At 43.0% G+C, this 16,582-nt stretch overlaps 1 protein-coding gene across 4 annotated transcripts in view; it reads right to left on the bottom strand.

The window, feature by feature from the left end:
- Window positions 1-16,582, bottom strand: part of cpeb4b (cytoplasmic polyadenylation element binding protein 4b) — a 118,418-nt gene that overhangs the window by 4,167 nt on the left and 97,669 nt on the right. For all 4 annotated transcript variants that reach the window (XM_069898860.1, XM_069898861.1, XM_069898863.1 and 1 more), the window contains 2 exons: window positions 16,414-16,528; window positions 6,555-6,736 (listed from right to left, as the gene is read on the bottom strand). In XM_069898860.1, the coding sequence (XP_069754961.1) occupies window positions 6,555-6,736; window positions 16,414-16,528 (297 nt within the window). The remainder of the gene's footprint in view (window positions 1-6,554; window positions 6,737-16,413; window positions 16,529-16,582) is intronic.

Here is a 16,582-nt window from a genome sequence, read left to right as displayed (position 1 = left end):
GAGCAATTGTCATTTGAACAATTAAAAAGTATGGAATTCTTAATAATACAATCTTTTGCTATTTTCAAATAACACCATTTCCAAGGGACAAACTGGGCCCAACAATGTTTTAACCAAACTGTAGTGATGTGGAGACGCTGATTCAAAAGGGAAATACAAAGACATTTACTTCAGCAATGTATCTCTTTCTTCAAATGGGAATCCCCAACAGGGTTTCCTAAGTCTAGACAGATGGGAATCAGACTCAAATGATGTGAAAAACTAGTCTGAATTATGTTGGGATAATATGACAAATAGGATAAATGTAAGAAAGAGATTAGTCCAATCTAATTTTTTGCACCAATTATATCTCACACCACAGAAACCAAATAAATTAAAATCAGACCTATCAGACTGTTTTAGATGTGGTGATGAGGTAGGAACCTTCAATTTAGTCATGTTTTAAAGTGAGCCCTTTTTGGGTAGATTTAGGAAATTTCTTAAAGCAGGTTACAGGAATTCAATTTTCACAAAACATAGAATTATTTATATTGGGAAATATTATAGGGATAAGACCTAAACTGAACCTATACAAACATAAAATAGAATTTATTAAAATTGCGTTGACAGTGGCCAGAAAATGTATAGCAGCTACTTGGAAGTCTGATTCACATCTAGGTATGGCACGTGGGAATGCAAAGATGCATAGCTGTAGTCCCCTGGAGAAGATCATCTACAACTTAAGAAATAAGTACAACATATTTTTACAAGCCTGGGGTCCATATTTACAAATCTCAGATGGAAATCTTTAGTTGTACTTCTTCCTAACCCTCGAAACCTTTGTTGATCCCCTCCAATTTAAAATTAAATAGAATACTAACTTATGATCCATGAGGCCCTTTCAGCGATCCATTTTAATTTTCAATCTTTTCTATATCTTTTCTACATCTTTTTCTTTGGGGTTCTTCTTGGGTGGGTGGGTGGGGGGGGGTAATGAGCTATATAACAGGATGGAGGAATTGCTGAAATTATTTTTGTATCTGTACTCTTTCATTTTGTATTTGACTGCACGTATGATCAAAAATAAAAAAAATAAGACTGGCGGCGCAGCCCTGGGAAAATGGAGCCATCGGATGTTTCTTCCTCAGTCAAAACTCCCCATGGCATGTGCCCCCGGCAACGTAGTGACATCATCACCCACGTGGTAACCGAACCAATACTACCCTTAAAGGGACACGCGCCAGATTCAAATAAAACAGTCATTATCGACCCTCAACGTGGTGGCTGTGCTTCTTACACAGCTCACACCGCCACAGTGGTGACCCCAACAAGCCCACATGTATTTGGCAGAAGTTAATGTTGTCTCCATCAAGCTTCCCCCCTTTTGGACCCACCACCCGAGAACATGGTTCAGGCAAGCGGAAGCACAATTCCAGCTTCGCAACATCTCCACAGATGCCATAATGTTTTTCCATGTCGTGAGCACGCTGGACCAAGACACGGCAGCGAGGGTGGACGACTTCATCCACCACCCCCTGCTGTGGGCAAGTACACCGCCCTCAAGGATCTGCTGCTAGGAACTTTCGGGCTCACTTCCTAGCAATGGGCTTCCAGGCTGCTACACCTGGACAGGCTTGGGGACTGTAGTCCCTCGGCGCTGATGGACGAAATGCTGGTCCTGGCGGAAGACCACAAGCCATGTTTCCTTTTTCGCCAGATATTCCTGGAGCAGATGCTGGAGGACATCCGACTGCACTTTACGGATGAGGACTTCTCAGACTCGCGAAAAGCAGCGGCCTGTGCAGATGCCCTCTGGTGAATGAAGATGGAGAATGAGGCATCTCTCAACCAGGTAACATGACCGGGACCCAGCCGCCCGCAGACTGCCCCAAGACCAAGCCGGAGGAGAGACAGTCAGCCTGGTGTTTCTACCACCAGCGTTGGGGAGCGCAAGCCCGTAAGTGCCGGCAACCCTGCGAGTTTCAGGGAAATGACTAGGCCAGCCGCTGTTGATGGCTGTGACGGCTGGCCACGTGAACAGCCTCCTTCATGTCACGGACAGTTCCACCGGCCGCTACTTCCTGGTGGACATGGGCTGAGTTGAGCGTCCTCCTCCCCACAGCCTTAGAAACTTGCACCCGATCTCGCAGTCCAACCCTGCGGGCGGCCGACAGCTCCACCATCAGGACTTACATCACCCTCATGGCACATCCAGATCGGGAAGGAGAAATTCCACTGGTGGTTCGTCCTGGCCTCGGTGGGCACCGTGCTGTTGGGGACCGACTTCCTGAGGGCTCACGGTCTCCTGGTTGACATGAAGGGCAAGAGGCTGGTCAACACTCGCACGTTCCACTCCATACGGTTGGACACAGCAGACGCCTGCGGGCTCAAAATCACTGCTGTAGCCATCGCTAGGAATGAGTTCCCCACCATCTTGGAGCCGTGCTTCAACGCCACCCTGCCCCAGCATGGGGTCTTCCACCACATCGCCTCACAAGGCCCCCTGCTGCACACTAGGCCCAGATGGCTACCACCCGAAAAACTCCTGCAGGCAAAAGAGGAGTTCTCCAGGCTTCAGGAGCTGGGAATAGTCCAGCGCTCGGACAGCACCTTGGCATCACTGCTCCTCATGGTCCCGAAGTCGTCTTGGGGCTGGAGACCTTGGGACTACTGTCATTTGAACGATGCAACCACTCCTGACAGGTACCCGGTGCCCCACATACAGGACTTCTCTGCCAACCTGCACGGTGCACGGGTTTTCTCCAAAGTGGACCTCTTGCGAGGATACCATCAGATCCCGGTGCATCCAGACGACGTGGGCAAGACAGCCATCATCACCCCCTTCGGCCTCTTCGAGTTCCTCCGCATGCCCTTTGGTCTAAAGAACGTGGCCCAAACATTCCAGCACCTCATGGACGCAGTGGGAAAGGATTTGGACTTTGTGTTCATGTACTTGGTTGCCAGTCGCAACCGTGAAGAGCACAAAGCCCACCTCCGCACCCTCTTTGCCCGGCTGGCGGATTTCGGCCTCACAGTCAATGCGGCCAAATGCCAGTTTGGCAAAGAGTCCCTCCAGTACTTGGGGCACACCATTTCGGCAGCTTGGGCTGCCCTGACATCGGAGAAGGTGGCAGCTGTCCAACACTTCCCCAAACCCTCCACCCTGAAAGGCCTGCAGGAGTTCATGGGGATGGTGAACTTTTACCATTAGTTCATCCCCGGGGCCACTCACACCATGCGCCCATTGTCGCGCTCACAGCCTCCAAAGAGAAAACCCTGGCCTGGCTGGAAGAGGCAGACAAGGTGTTCATGACAACAAAGGAGGCTCTGGCCAGCGCAACGCTGCTGGTACATCCACGACCAGAGCCGCACATGGCACTCTCCGTGGACGCCTCAGCTACAGCAGTGGGGGGGGGGGGGGGTGGGTCCCCTTGGAACAGTGCCTTAACGGACAATGGCATCCACTGGCCTTTTTCAGCAAACAGCTGTACCCGCCAGAGCTCAAACACAGCGCCTTCAACTGGGAGCTCTTGGCGCTGTACCTGGCAATCTGCCACTTTCGCTACTTTCACAGTTTTCACGGATCACAAGCCCCTCACCCAGGCACTGGCGATGGCCAAGGACCTGTGGTCTGCCAGACAACAGCACCACCTCTCGTACGTGTCGGAATTCACTAGCGACATCTGGCACAGGGCTGGCAAGGACAATGTGGTAGCGGACGCACTCTCACGCCCAGCCATCAACACTCTCTTCTCCGGCCTGGACTACGCTTAACTGGCTCAGGCCCAGAGAAATGATGCGGAGACACAAGCCTTGCGCACTGCCATCACAGGCCTCAAACTCAAAGACGTCCAAGTGCCCAACAGCCCGGACATGCTGCTCTGTGACGTTTTGACAGATACGCAGTGTCTGGTAATCCCACCACACTGGAGAGCAAGAGTCTTCAGCATGATCCACGACAACGCTCTCCTTGTGGTGAAGATGACCGTGCGGATGGTCGTGGAGTGGTTCATTTGGCACGGGTTAAAAAAAGAGGTGGTGGAGCTGGCCAGGAACTGTACCAAGTGTCAGACCTCCAAAGTCCACTGACACATGCGGGCACCCATTCAACACTTTGACTCGGTGGCTCCAGCACATCCACGTTGATGTCGGTGGACCCTTGACAGTATCCAGGGAGGCGCGTTACCTTCTCACGGTAGTGGACCGCGCCACGAGATGGCCCGAGGCTATCCCGATCAAGGAGGCCTCTGCAGAGATGTGCGCCAGGGTTCTGGTCAGCCAGTGCATCACCCGATTCTGAGCCCCGGCACACATCACCAGCAACAGGAGCGCACAGTTCACGTCTGCTCTGTGGAAGCAGATGGCGAAACTCCTGGGGGGGTCAAGCTCCGGCATACCACCCGCAGACCAATGGGCTGGTGGAAAGGTTCCACAGGCACCTGAACGCATCGCTCATGGCCAGACTCACCAGCCCTGACTGGGTGAATGAACTACCCTGGGTCCTCCTCAGAATCAGGACAGCACCCAAGGAGGATCTGCAAGCCTCGTCGGTGGAGATGGTATATGGCGTACCGCTCTCCCTGCCTAGTGAGTTCTTTGGCCCTGAACCCACACACCACGACCACAGACACAAACTTGCTGGTGGACCTCCGCAGGAGACGAGCCTCCCTGGCTCCCCCACCTCCGCCCCACCATGGCACACGGCTAGTCCACCTCCCCATGGAGCTCGACTCTGCCCAATTCCTTTTCATGTGAAGGGGACTGTAGGGGGCACCGCTGCAGAGCCCGTACGAGGGGCCGTACAAGGTCTTGCACCAGTCCAGTGGAACCTTCACCCTGAAGGTTGGGGGTAGGGTGGAACTTTTTACGGTGGACCACCTGAAGGCGGCCCATCTGGACTTATCACAGCCGGTGCAGAGAGCCAGGCCCAAGTGAAGGGGCATGTAGCTGGTTTTGGAGGGAAGGGGGTTGTGTGGCAGTGCACTCGCTCAGGGCGAACCGGCCCCGCTTGTAACGCTACGTGGCGGGGCAGCCCTGGGAAGATGGCGCCATTGGGGGTTTCTTCCTCAGTCAAAACTCACGTGCGGCGCACGGCCCCGGCAACGTGGTGTCGTCATCACTCACGTGGTGACCGAACCAATGCTGCTCTTATAGGGGCACGGGCCAGATTCAAATAAAACAGTCGTTAACGACCCTCAATGTGGTGGCTGTGCTTCTTACACTGCTCACACCGCCACAAGACTATATTTTATTTAAAAGTTGAAAAATTAATTGGGTGAGCTTTGATGCATGGGTTCCCAACCTTTTTGTTCCTCTGTACCCCTTGGGCATATTTATAGGTTCCCGTGTACCCCTAAAAATTAAGGATAAAAAAACATGTGCAATCTGATTGCAGGTTACAATAGCATGTATTGTACAGTAGTGGTTATTCTCTCAGACCCAATGTACTCCCTGAAAATTGCAAATGTACCACTGGGGGTACATGTACCCCCAGTTGGGAACCCCTGCTTTGATGGATGGCTGAGTAGTAAAAGCATTGGATTTGAAATCTCATTGGCTTTAAAATAAGCTGTCAGGTTCTGAATCTATAAGTTGCTGAGCTGCACGACTAACCAGTCATTTTTACATCACCAGTGACCCAGGTTCATATCCGGCGCTGTAAGGAGTTTGTACATTCTCCGCATGTTTGCAAGGGTTTTCTCCCCAAGTACTCAGATTTCCTCCCACCCTCGTTTGTGGTTGTAGGGTCATTTGGATATAATTGGGCAGCATGAGTTTAAATGGCTGGAATTGGCTGCTACCGTGCTGTAAATAAAATTTTAATTTTAATAAAACAGATTTTAATCACATGGACAGATGGTAAAATAAAAATTAGTTTTGCAGTATAGACAACCAATATTCAAAATCCCAAAGCAACAAAAATAGTTGACTTGATAGTATTATTTGCCATAAACCCTGAATTTAATTAAGACAACAATAAGCCTAATTTCTCTTTTATCTACCTCAACAGGCAGAAAACAAAGGTTAATATTCAGTTCAAAAGATTGTAGTTTAGCTAACAATACTTAAATTTAATTACATTTAGTTAAATAGTCCTGTCCATCACTAAAATTGTTTTGATAAATAAAATAGTACTGGTCAGCATTTCAATTAAAAATTGGAAAAACTAGACCAAATTTTTCTTATAAAGGAAGAAAAACAGAAATAAAATTTATTGGGATACATCTCGACTTTGCAGGTAGACATTTGCTTATTTTTAAGTCCATTACATACAACATGGAATAGTATAACACAGGAACAGATCTTTTGGACCACCAAGTTTGCACCAATTACAATGCCAAATTAATCCCAGTACCCTCTGTCTTTAATGCAGAAGCCAATTTTGGATACAACTTACCTATTCAGTAAGGAACCTATGTGACTCGATCTTCTGTTCGAGTCTACCATGAGTAACCTTGTCAAATTCTTCACTAAAATCTATGTAGACTTTATCCACTGCCCTACTCTTATCAATCATCCTCTCTTGCACAAATTCTGTTCTAATATTTTTATAATGTACAGCAACTTTCACTTACCCGTTTATCAATGTCTCCATGCTGTAACTGGACAAATCGAGCACTGATCGCAGCAATATAGCTTTGTTGATTTGAGAAAGCCACACGTCCTGCACCTTTTGGATATTTTAACTCTGGGTCCGTGTCAATGCCAGCATAGCATACTCCACCATACAGCCTGTCCATGATCATCGCCAGCTCCACTGCAGTATAAGAATTATGCTGACAAGGTAAGCATGACAGCTACAAACAGTAGAGTGATAACTACATGAATTCTAAAGAACTTCAATTAAAAATGTTAATTATTATAGTTTTATTTTCCAGATTCATAAAATCTGCCACTTTTAAAATAGTCACCGTCTAACTCAAATCTGGTTGTCAAGACCTTGCTCTGGAAGAATGACATTCTTCATGTTGGATCCTGGATAACTATTTTCGGCTAGATTTCAAATGCTGTAAACTTAATGCTATTCAGGTTGAATATAAACAGAGGCATGATTTTGCATATAAATCTGATACCAGACCAGCATTAGAATTATGGCATGATAATTCCCTCTCCTCACTGTCACATATACTGATTCTAGCATCCCTTCTGCCATGCTAAATGGGAATGGAAACAGGCATCCTATTCAGTCACTACCTTCGTCAACTTCATCCACTTGCTGCCAACTTCCACCCCAACCTCAAGTTCACTTGGTCCATCTCAAGCAACATTCTCCCTTTCTTCAATCTGTCTCCATTTTGGAAGACAAACTCTCAAGACATCTTCTACAAACCCACTGGCTCGCATAGCTACCTTGACTATACTTCTTCATACCCTCTCCGCTACAAGGATTGCATTCTATTCTCTCAATTTCTCTGTCTTGTCTGCACCCAGAATGAAGACTTCCATGCCACATCATCAGAGATGTCCTCCTTCAAATAATATAGCTTTCCCCCTACCACCATCAACTTGGCCTTCACTCATATATCCTCACTTATATTATCCACATCTGCCCTGGCCCCCTCTGTCCCCATGCACAATAGGATGAGGATTCCTCATCCTCATCTACCATCCCACCAGCATTCGCATCCAACATCTCCTCTGCCATTTCTGCCGCCTACTACATGATCCCACTACTACACACATTTTCCCTCTCTGTCTTCCACAGGGAATGCTCCCTCTGTGACTGTTTTGTCTACTCCTTCCTCCCCACCAATTGTCCCCTTGATATCTACCTCTGTGACTGCAATAGATGCTCCACTTGTGCTCACACCTCCTCCCTCACCACCTTTTGGGGCCCCAATCAGTCCTTCCAAGTGAAGTAACATTTTACTTGTGCATCTGCAGGGGTCATCTACTGCATCCGGTGCTCCAGTTCTGGTCTCCTCTACACTGGAGAGACTAGGAGCAGACTGAGAGATTGCTGTGTTGAGCACCTCTTACCTCGGCTCTGTCCACCACAATCTAATGGATCTCCCAGTGACCACCCATTTCAATACCCCATTCCATTCCATTGCTGACATGCCTGTCCATAAGTATTATGCACTGCCATACTGAGACCACCTGCAATTTGGAGGAACAACACTTCATCTTCCATCTGGGAACCCTCCAACCAGATAGCATTAAATAGGCTTTTCTGGCTTTTGTTAAAACTCCCATCACTCCCTCTTCCCCTTCCCCAAGCTCTGTCTCTCTCCCTTTTCCCTCTGTCTCCCTTTGCACAGACAAAATCAATTCTCAACTCTTCCATTACCATAGCCAATTAATACCTTTTGTTGGTTTGGACTAATCTCCCAGCCAGCACCATCTCTTCTGAAATGTCCTGTTATTTGCTTATTCTTTGCCTATTCCTTGAAGGCTCAGCCTCAAAATGTCAACAATATATTTATCTTCTTTGAACTCTGCAAGATCTGCTGAGTTCCTCCAGCATTTTTGTGTGTTTTTACCCAATTCAGTCAGAACTACAATGATAATTTGTCAGTTCAATGTTTGTCAAATGTAGAAAAGGTTCAAATTTGTTGGCAAGTGAAGTGACCTATAATTAAAAGCAATATACAACTGATCATGATACATTTGATCAGACACCATGTCAACAGACAAAAGGTGATGAGGGCAAGAGAGACAGAACTAGAAGAAAGAAAAAATAGGGTTAGTGAAAAGGGACAGCTAACAGAAATCAGAGAAGTCTGTTTCCTTTAGCCACACCATTTCCTCTCCATTTCCTTAATCCCATTTCTCCTTTCCTTTAGTTCTCTTTCCCTCTGACTCCTTTCCTCCAGCTCGGCATTCACAAATCCACACCACCCCCCCCCCAATTAATTCTCACCTTTCCTCTCCATGTTTCATCATCACCTATCCGTTGACCTGTGCTTTCCCTATTCCCCAGCTTTTATATTCAGGCATTTGCCTGCTTTTTGCTCTTCCCTTGTAGAGGTATCTGCTATGAACACTGTGAGATGTATTGATTTCGTCCAGCATTTTTGTGTTTTTACTACATGATACATTTGGTTCATCTAATTGAATAGTTTTTCCTCCCCCCTCCCAAAACAAAACAAGACAGCCTTCTTCAAATAATTCTTAACATTGTCTTTTTCAAATGTTTATCCATTTCTCTTTCCCTCCATGTGGCAAGGGCTTCCTTGTCTCAATGGTTGTTTAAAGATATCTCAGACTCCCTTAACCAGTTATGAACATCAATAACTTGACCCCCTTAGCCGTAAATCCACATTCTTCACAAGAAAATACATTTGACACAACCAAAGCTTACAGCACTGTTGGTATAGTAGTTAGTCAAATGCTTTTACAGTGACAGCAATTGGGACCGGAGTTTGTTCATTCTCCCTGTGTCTGTGTGGGTTTTCCCCAGGGGCTGCAGTTTCCTCCCACTGTTTGAAATGAAGCGGTGGGGGGGGGGGGGGGGGGGGTGTAAATTAGGTGTCACTGGTTTGTGGGCCAAAATGGCCTGTAACCATCGTGTACGTCTAAATTAAAAAGCAGTAAATTTAAACCTTCATTTTTACTGTCTTTAGGCCAGTAGAAAAAAATACGACTACATCCATTATTTCTGATATCTTAGACCACAAGATAAAGGAGCAGCCCATCAAGTCTGCTCTGCCATTCCAAAATGAGCTGATCCATTCTCCTACTCAGCTCCACTCCCCTGCATTCTCCCCATAGCCCTTAATACCCTGACTATTCAGATACCCATCTCTGCCTTAAATACACCTTAATGACTTAGCCTTCACAGCCACCCGAGGTAACAAATTTCAGATGTTCACCACTCTCTGACTGAAACAAAATTCCTCCGCATCTCTCTTTTAAATGGGAGTCTTTCAATCCTGAAATTGTGCCTTTTTATCCTAACTCCTCCACCATGGGAAACATCTTTGCTACATCCACACTGTCCAGGCCTTTCAACATGTTTCTAAGAGGTCACCTGTCATTATTCTGACCTGCAAGGAGTACAGTCCAAGAACCATCAAATGCTCTTCGTATACTAATCCCTTCATTCCAGGAATAATTCTTGTGATTATTCTTGCTGAATATCCACTGAACATGTTCTATGGCCTTAACATTGTTCTTATAACACTGCATGCAACTTTACCATGCACTTGCCCAAATATAGCAGATTTTTTCTTTTACTTTATGCTCTGGAAAAAAATTGTATGCAATATTAAGCAAAGAAACAAACCACAAGTTCTGCATTGTTTATAATGCATTCCACATTTTCACATCTCACATTTTCAGTAGTTTTTAAATTTATATTTATCCCTTTCCTCTTGAAAGCATTTAACCAATGATTTAGCCATACCCTGATTAACCTACCAAGTAGGAAAATGACTCCTCATTTTCTCTATTGGAATTTATTAGCTAGCTCCTGGCTATGGAATCAGTCACAAATAGGAAGATTCTCTTTACTTTCACTCTATTTAAAAAAAAATCTCTGCTATCTCTTCTCAGATTTAAAAACAAACCTGTTGCATTAACTATTCTTTTAGTTTGACTGTCATCATTGTATACCTTTTTTTTGCAATTTTACCAATGCTTTTATATTCCCTTTAATGTACAGTGTTTACAATTATGCACAGTAAAATAATGTAGCCTGATTGACCCCACATAAATATAATACTTCATCCATTTGAAATCCATATTCCTGGAAGGTTTAGGGTGGATTTTGCATTATTAACTATTTACCTGACCCGCATTATTTCTATGATAGTCAACAGTGAGAAACTATTGCAGTCCAGATAGGCAAAATGCAGAATCAATTTTAATGGTGATAAGACATAGCAAAGAAAATAATTCACTGGTGGGAATCTGTAGTCCTTTTTAATAGCCATGCTGTAGGACAGGGTATATAAATCAAGCAATAATGGAAGCTTGTAAGACTGTACAATAATAATCATTAATGACTTTAATCTCAATATAAATTGGCCCAGTTGAAAGGATTAATCGTTTCATTGTAAAGAATCCTGAGGGGTAAAACAATCATAAAATAGTAAAGTTCAGCATCAAATTAAGAAAAAAAAGTTTAATGTTGTGAAGATTGGGGGAAAAAATGATGACCAAAAAATAAATAAAAATGAGTCTGTAAAAGCTTCTGCAAGTATATAGAAAGAATAACAAAAATTGGTCCCTTAGAGAACAACATTTAAGAAATAATGAGAAACTGATAGATGAAGACAAATATATTGCTTCTCTCCAAGTTAGAACACATTTGACACACCCCAGCAATAATAGAACATTGCGAAAACAGAGGAAGTAACAATTATCACTGGAGAAGACTGGCTGATAGGTCTTCTTGACAAATGGCCTGGCCTGCATTCTAGCATTTAAGTGGTTGTTGAAGGAGTGGAACATTGTTTCTGATCTTCCTAAATTCCCCCCAGGAAAAGTCTCAGTGGATTGGAAACTAATGTTCTTATTTTAAAAGGTTCATAAAGAGACTGCAAAAGGTACAAGTTTAATAAGTTGGCAGAGTCCAATATAGGGAAATTGGGGTCAACTGTAAAAGAAGAAATTAAATAATTTATTTAAATGAACAAGTCAATAGAATGCTGGTATGCACTGTATCTTGGTGTCCTTGTACAATAAATCTGCAGGTAGATACAACAAACACTTATGACCCAAATGGAAGGGCCTGGAATACAAATAATCCCAACAATTGGAGTACTACATAAAGAGTTATTTAAGGAGACATATACATTTGCATTGAAGGCTATTCAGAAGGAACATTAGTTTGATTTTAGGAAGAATAGACTATTAAGAAAAAATGTTGACTAAGCTTGTGGGCCTGTTACTATGCTGTATCCCAGAAAAAGTTAGGCCCATACATTGCAGTTTAGAAGAACAAACAGAATTCCAAAATAGTATGCGAGGGTAATTTGAGATAAATTGTTCAAGAGCAAGAAAGCTACTGGAGAGCGCTGTCCAAAAGGATTCTGACAGATGGAGGTGGGTAAAAGGACAATTTGTTTTTCTTTTGGCGGGTGGGGTGGGGTGAAGTCTTTTCCTATTATCAGTGCATCGAAAACTTGAGGGAATAGATGCAGAATAAGGAATCACTCATTTAAGATACAAGGAGGAATTTCATTGCACTGGGAGTTGAGAATTTTTGGGATTCTAAACCATCGTTATGTGGAAGCTGAGTCAAAATGAAGATATTCGAAATAAGAGTTTTTAAAGAAAATAGGACAAACAGAAGTCTATGATCTCTGTTTGTCTCAAGTGATTTATTAATCTGAAAATCTCAATCTTCCTGCTCTTCAACATTATGCAGTTTCTTACTTTGAGTATGAAGTGATAGTTTTTATCCCCCTAGAAAATGAATCTCCTCTTAGTTATTATTTATTGTCCCTTTGACTGCACCATCAGCAAGTTTTTGAACATGTTCACAATATTAACTTGCATTTTTCTAGAAATTATGTTCTTCAATTCATAGGCTTCCCTATTAATCATTAAGCACACCCACATTCTTCGTACCCATATTTAAAATACAAAAAGAGTCTGGACTCATACATCATAAAAAAGTCATCAATGGTGAAATTAGGTCTTTGGATATTTAAGAGCAAGGTACATAACCTGTTGTGAAATACAAAAGTCTGCAGATGCTGTGATTGTAGTAAAAACACACAAATGCTGGAGGAACTTGGCCAGTCTTGCCTTCTGTTATTTGTTTATTCCTTGAAGATCTCAGGCATGAAACATCAGTAATACATCTTTACCTCCTATGGACCATGTGAGATCAGCTGAGTTCCTCCACCAATTGTGTTTTTAAACACAACCAGTAGCAAAGAATAATATTGAAGATACATCCCTAATAAAGATTTTAATCACAATAATGAATAAAAGGCTCTTCTGCCACCAAGCAAGTACCTTATTATTTTCAAAAACAAAATCCGTAAGGAAGAGCTGCCAACAGATGGATTGTTTCCAATTCCTATATCTAAAAGTTAAAGTTTGCCTATTCCATGATTTTAGTACATGCTCAAACACTGCTTGGTTTACTAACTCCTGTTTCTTATGTTCTAAAGATGCCAATTTTCTTGTACAAGCTGGAGACACTGGGGAGCAGGGGTGGGGCCAGGAAACCTTAGGTACACAAAGATTCTGATGACGTAGCCCCAGAGTTTATGGTGAAATAAGATGACCAACAAGATTACTTTCAAGAGAAAAGCTGTGTTTGTACACAAGAGGTAGATTATATCCTGTTTATAATTATTATTTTATAACTATAGACTTATCAACCTGCTTCTTTGATTGCAGATTCGTGTGCTCATACTTTTATTGCCAACAGCTTGCATTACAATTGTCTGGAATTATGTGATGATGAGGCTCGGAAGACCCTGTATATAATTTTGTTGTCACATTTAGCATAAACAAATCTCGTGTTTTTTGCAAATGAGCTGCATAGTGAGAAAGGAAAAACTATTTTTTTTATGAGAGACCAAAGAAAGGTGACCTAATGTGTTTCTCTGCAACTTCAACTGACAAAATTAATGAGCAAAAAGAGATAATATAAACAATATATTAAAAGAATAACTTTTAAAAAGGTGCAGGAGAGAATTGCAGAATGCAAGGTCAACATTGCACAAAGCATGACGTTGATTGGTGGAATTGAGAAATTGCAGGATGCTCAGCTTCTGAAGCCATCTGTGCTGCAGATATCCTCATTTACATCCTTGTTACCTGCATGTTCACCTATTCAGATTAAAAACTGCAGATATTGTAAATCTGAAATCAAAATAGAATATGCTGGAAAATTTCAGCAGATTAAACAGCATCTGTGGGGAGAGAAACAGTTAATGTATCAGGGAAAAATTATTTAATCAGAACCAAGCCAAGAGAGAAAACAAGTTAATCTACGCAGCAAAGTGGCCGGACAGAATGTTAACTGCTTTTCTTGCTACCGAAACTGTCCGACTTGTGTTCTTTTTGAGTATTCCCATTTTATTTTCATCTTTTCCAACGATTTGGGTGACTTTTCAGCTTAGTTTATATATCCAAATTATATAGCCCTGCTTTCTCTATACCATCATATATCAAGCCCCATTTAGCACTCACATTCTTTCTGACTAATTTTGGGCCTAAATAGCTTCAAATCTTTCATTTCCAGGTTAATATCAAGTCAAGGCTTCAGCCTTAAATCTTTCCAGAATTATGACTTTCTAACCTGACCTCGCATTTTTCCATTCAGTCCTTAAGGCCAAAAACTTAAAATTTCTTCCCCAAACCACCAACTTTCTCCTCCAGATTCCTTTAAAGCTCACCTCTGACTGGGCTTTTAATTTTCTCAGTTACCCCTTTTAATTGCTTTGCTTTTATTTCTTTTATCTGATTATCACTTGGAACATGCATTGGTAGAGTTATTTTTTTATCTACCATACATTTCAGAGTACGTCGATCCTTGAAACCCTCAAAAGGCACTCAAAAATCAGGGGTCATCTTCTACTCCATATACAAAAATGAGACCTTAAATTCAACTAAAAAAAAATTCAGCTTGATGTAGATTTGGTGTATAAGACGAGCTGAAGCACCTCCCACTGCCTCCATAATCCACCCAGACATTTTACAATTGTACAGCCCGAGGTGCCTGTGCCTGCCCAAGAACCCAAGGTAGACATGTAACCATGGTTCATGCACCAAGCACACTGGGCAGTGAGGCAACTTCTTCAATATGGATGGCACTGCCGGTAATGACTCCAGCTGCAACCAATGCTGAAGACTTGGACTAGCACCATTTGGCATCTTCCTGGCCAGAACCAAGCTTTTTTTAAAAAAGCTTTTTTTTATAACTTGCTTGCTTAATTTATAGATTTAGTACTTGGTGATTGGGGTATTTCAACAAAGTCTGGGTTGATGCGGGAGGTCAGGACATCAGTCTCCAGCATGCTCCTTGCAGAAAATCGGGTGTTGTCTTATACGCCTAATATATAACGAATGAGGCTGAAACTGAGGACCCGTCTCATCTGAAGGTTGACTTATACACTGAAATTTATGGTATTTTGTACCTGTTGTATGAATACAGATGAGTAATCTGATTTGTTTTGAATTAAATTATAATCTTTTCATTTTCTGGTTCATGTAGTACATGCTACAAAGGTTATGCAGCCAAAAAAAATCTTTGGAGACCCACGAGACCTCATTGGACACACCTTCTTACCTGACTATTAATTACAACAAATTAGTATTAATTGTTACCATTACCAAAAGCTCTATAAAAGTTAACCTTTAACTATATTTTAATGTATTTAAATACATTATCAAAAAACACCAATATAAAGAATAATGTGGCATTTCATTGGTTCTATAATCAAATTATGAACAGACAACATTTTAGAAATTCAAGTAGCATTCTACAGCTGCAAAGTTTGACTAAGATGATTATTTTACTCTAGAATGTATGAGTCACAGTGAACAATGGACAGTGTTCTTTAAGATGGCATTTAATAGACACAAAACTCAAAACGGTCAACCAGTTTACCTATCTCGGCTGCACCATTTCATCAGATGCAAGGATCGACAACGAGATAGACAACAGACTCGCCAAGGCAAATAGCGCCTTTGGAAGACTACACAAAAGAGTCTGGTAAAACAACCAACTGAAAAACCTCACAAAGATAAGCATATACAGAGCCGTTGTCATACCCACACTGCTGTTTGGCTCCGAATCATGGGTCCTCTACCGGCATCACCTACGGCTCCTAGAACGCTTCCACCAGCGTTGTCTCCGCTCCATCCTCAACATTCATTGGAGCGACTTCATCCCTAACATCGAAGTACTCGAGATGGCAGAGGCCGACAGCATCGAATCCACGCTGCTGAAGATCCAACTGCGCTGAGTAGGTCACGTCTCCAGAATGGAGGACCATCGCCTTCCCAAGATCGTGTTATATGGCGAGCTCTCCACTGGCCACCGTGACAGAGGTGCACCAAAGAAGAGGTACAAGGACTGCCTAAAGAAATCTCTTGGTGCCTGCCACATTGACCACTGCCAGTGGGCTGATCTCGCCTCAAACCGTGCATCTTGGTGCCTCACAGTTCGGCGGGCAGCAACCTCCTTTGAAGAAGACCGCAGAGCCCACCTCACTGACGAAAGACAAAGGAGGAAAAACCTAACACCCAACCAACCAATTTTCCGCTGCAACCGTGTCTGCCTGTCCCGCATCGGACTTGTCAGCCACAAACGAGCCTGCAGCTGACGTGGACATTTACTCCCTCCATAAATCTTCGTCCGCGAAGCCAAGCCAAAAAAAGAAGAAAATGGGAATGATGATTTAATTATAACCATCTCTACTTAAATTCCACATAGTGATTTCTTAATGAGATCAAATAGTTCTAAATAATAATACTACAAACTTTATATAATTAGAGCACTGCATTGATATTTTAGCTTACCAGCTCTAAGAGGTCTGGGAACTCCACCTACAAATATAGTCTTCCGTGGATCAAGTGGCTGAGAACCATCCATTACAAAATCACTGTCATTGAGATTCCATGGGCGTATCTGAACCTGCATTTAATATTAAGTCTCTTAGAATTTCAAAAATGAGATAATATAATAAAA

Source organism: Narcine bancroftii, chromosome 9 (genome assembly GCF_036971445.1).
Source record: "Narcine bancroftii isolate sNarBan1 chromosome 9, sNarBan1.hap1, whole genome shotgun sequence".
NCBI classification, from domain to species: domain Eukaryota; kingdom Metazoa; phylum Chordata; class Chondrichthyes; order Torpediniformes; family Narcinidae; genus Narcine; species Narcine bancroftii.
Note: the sequence above shows the minus strand (reverse complement) of the source record. Positions and strands in the feature narration are given on the sequence as shown.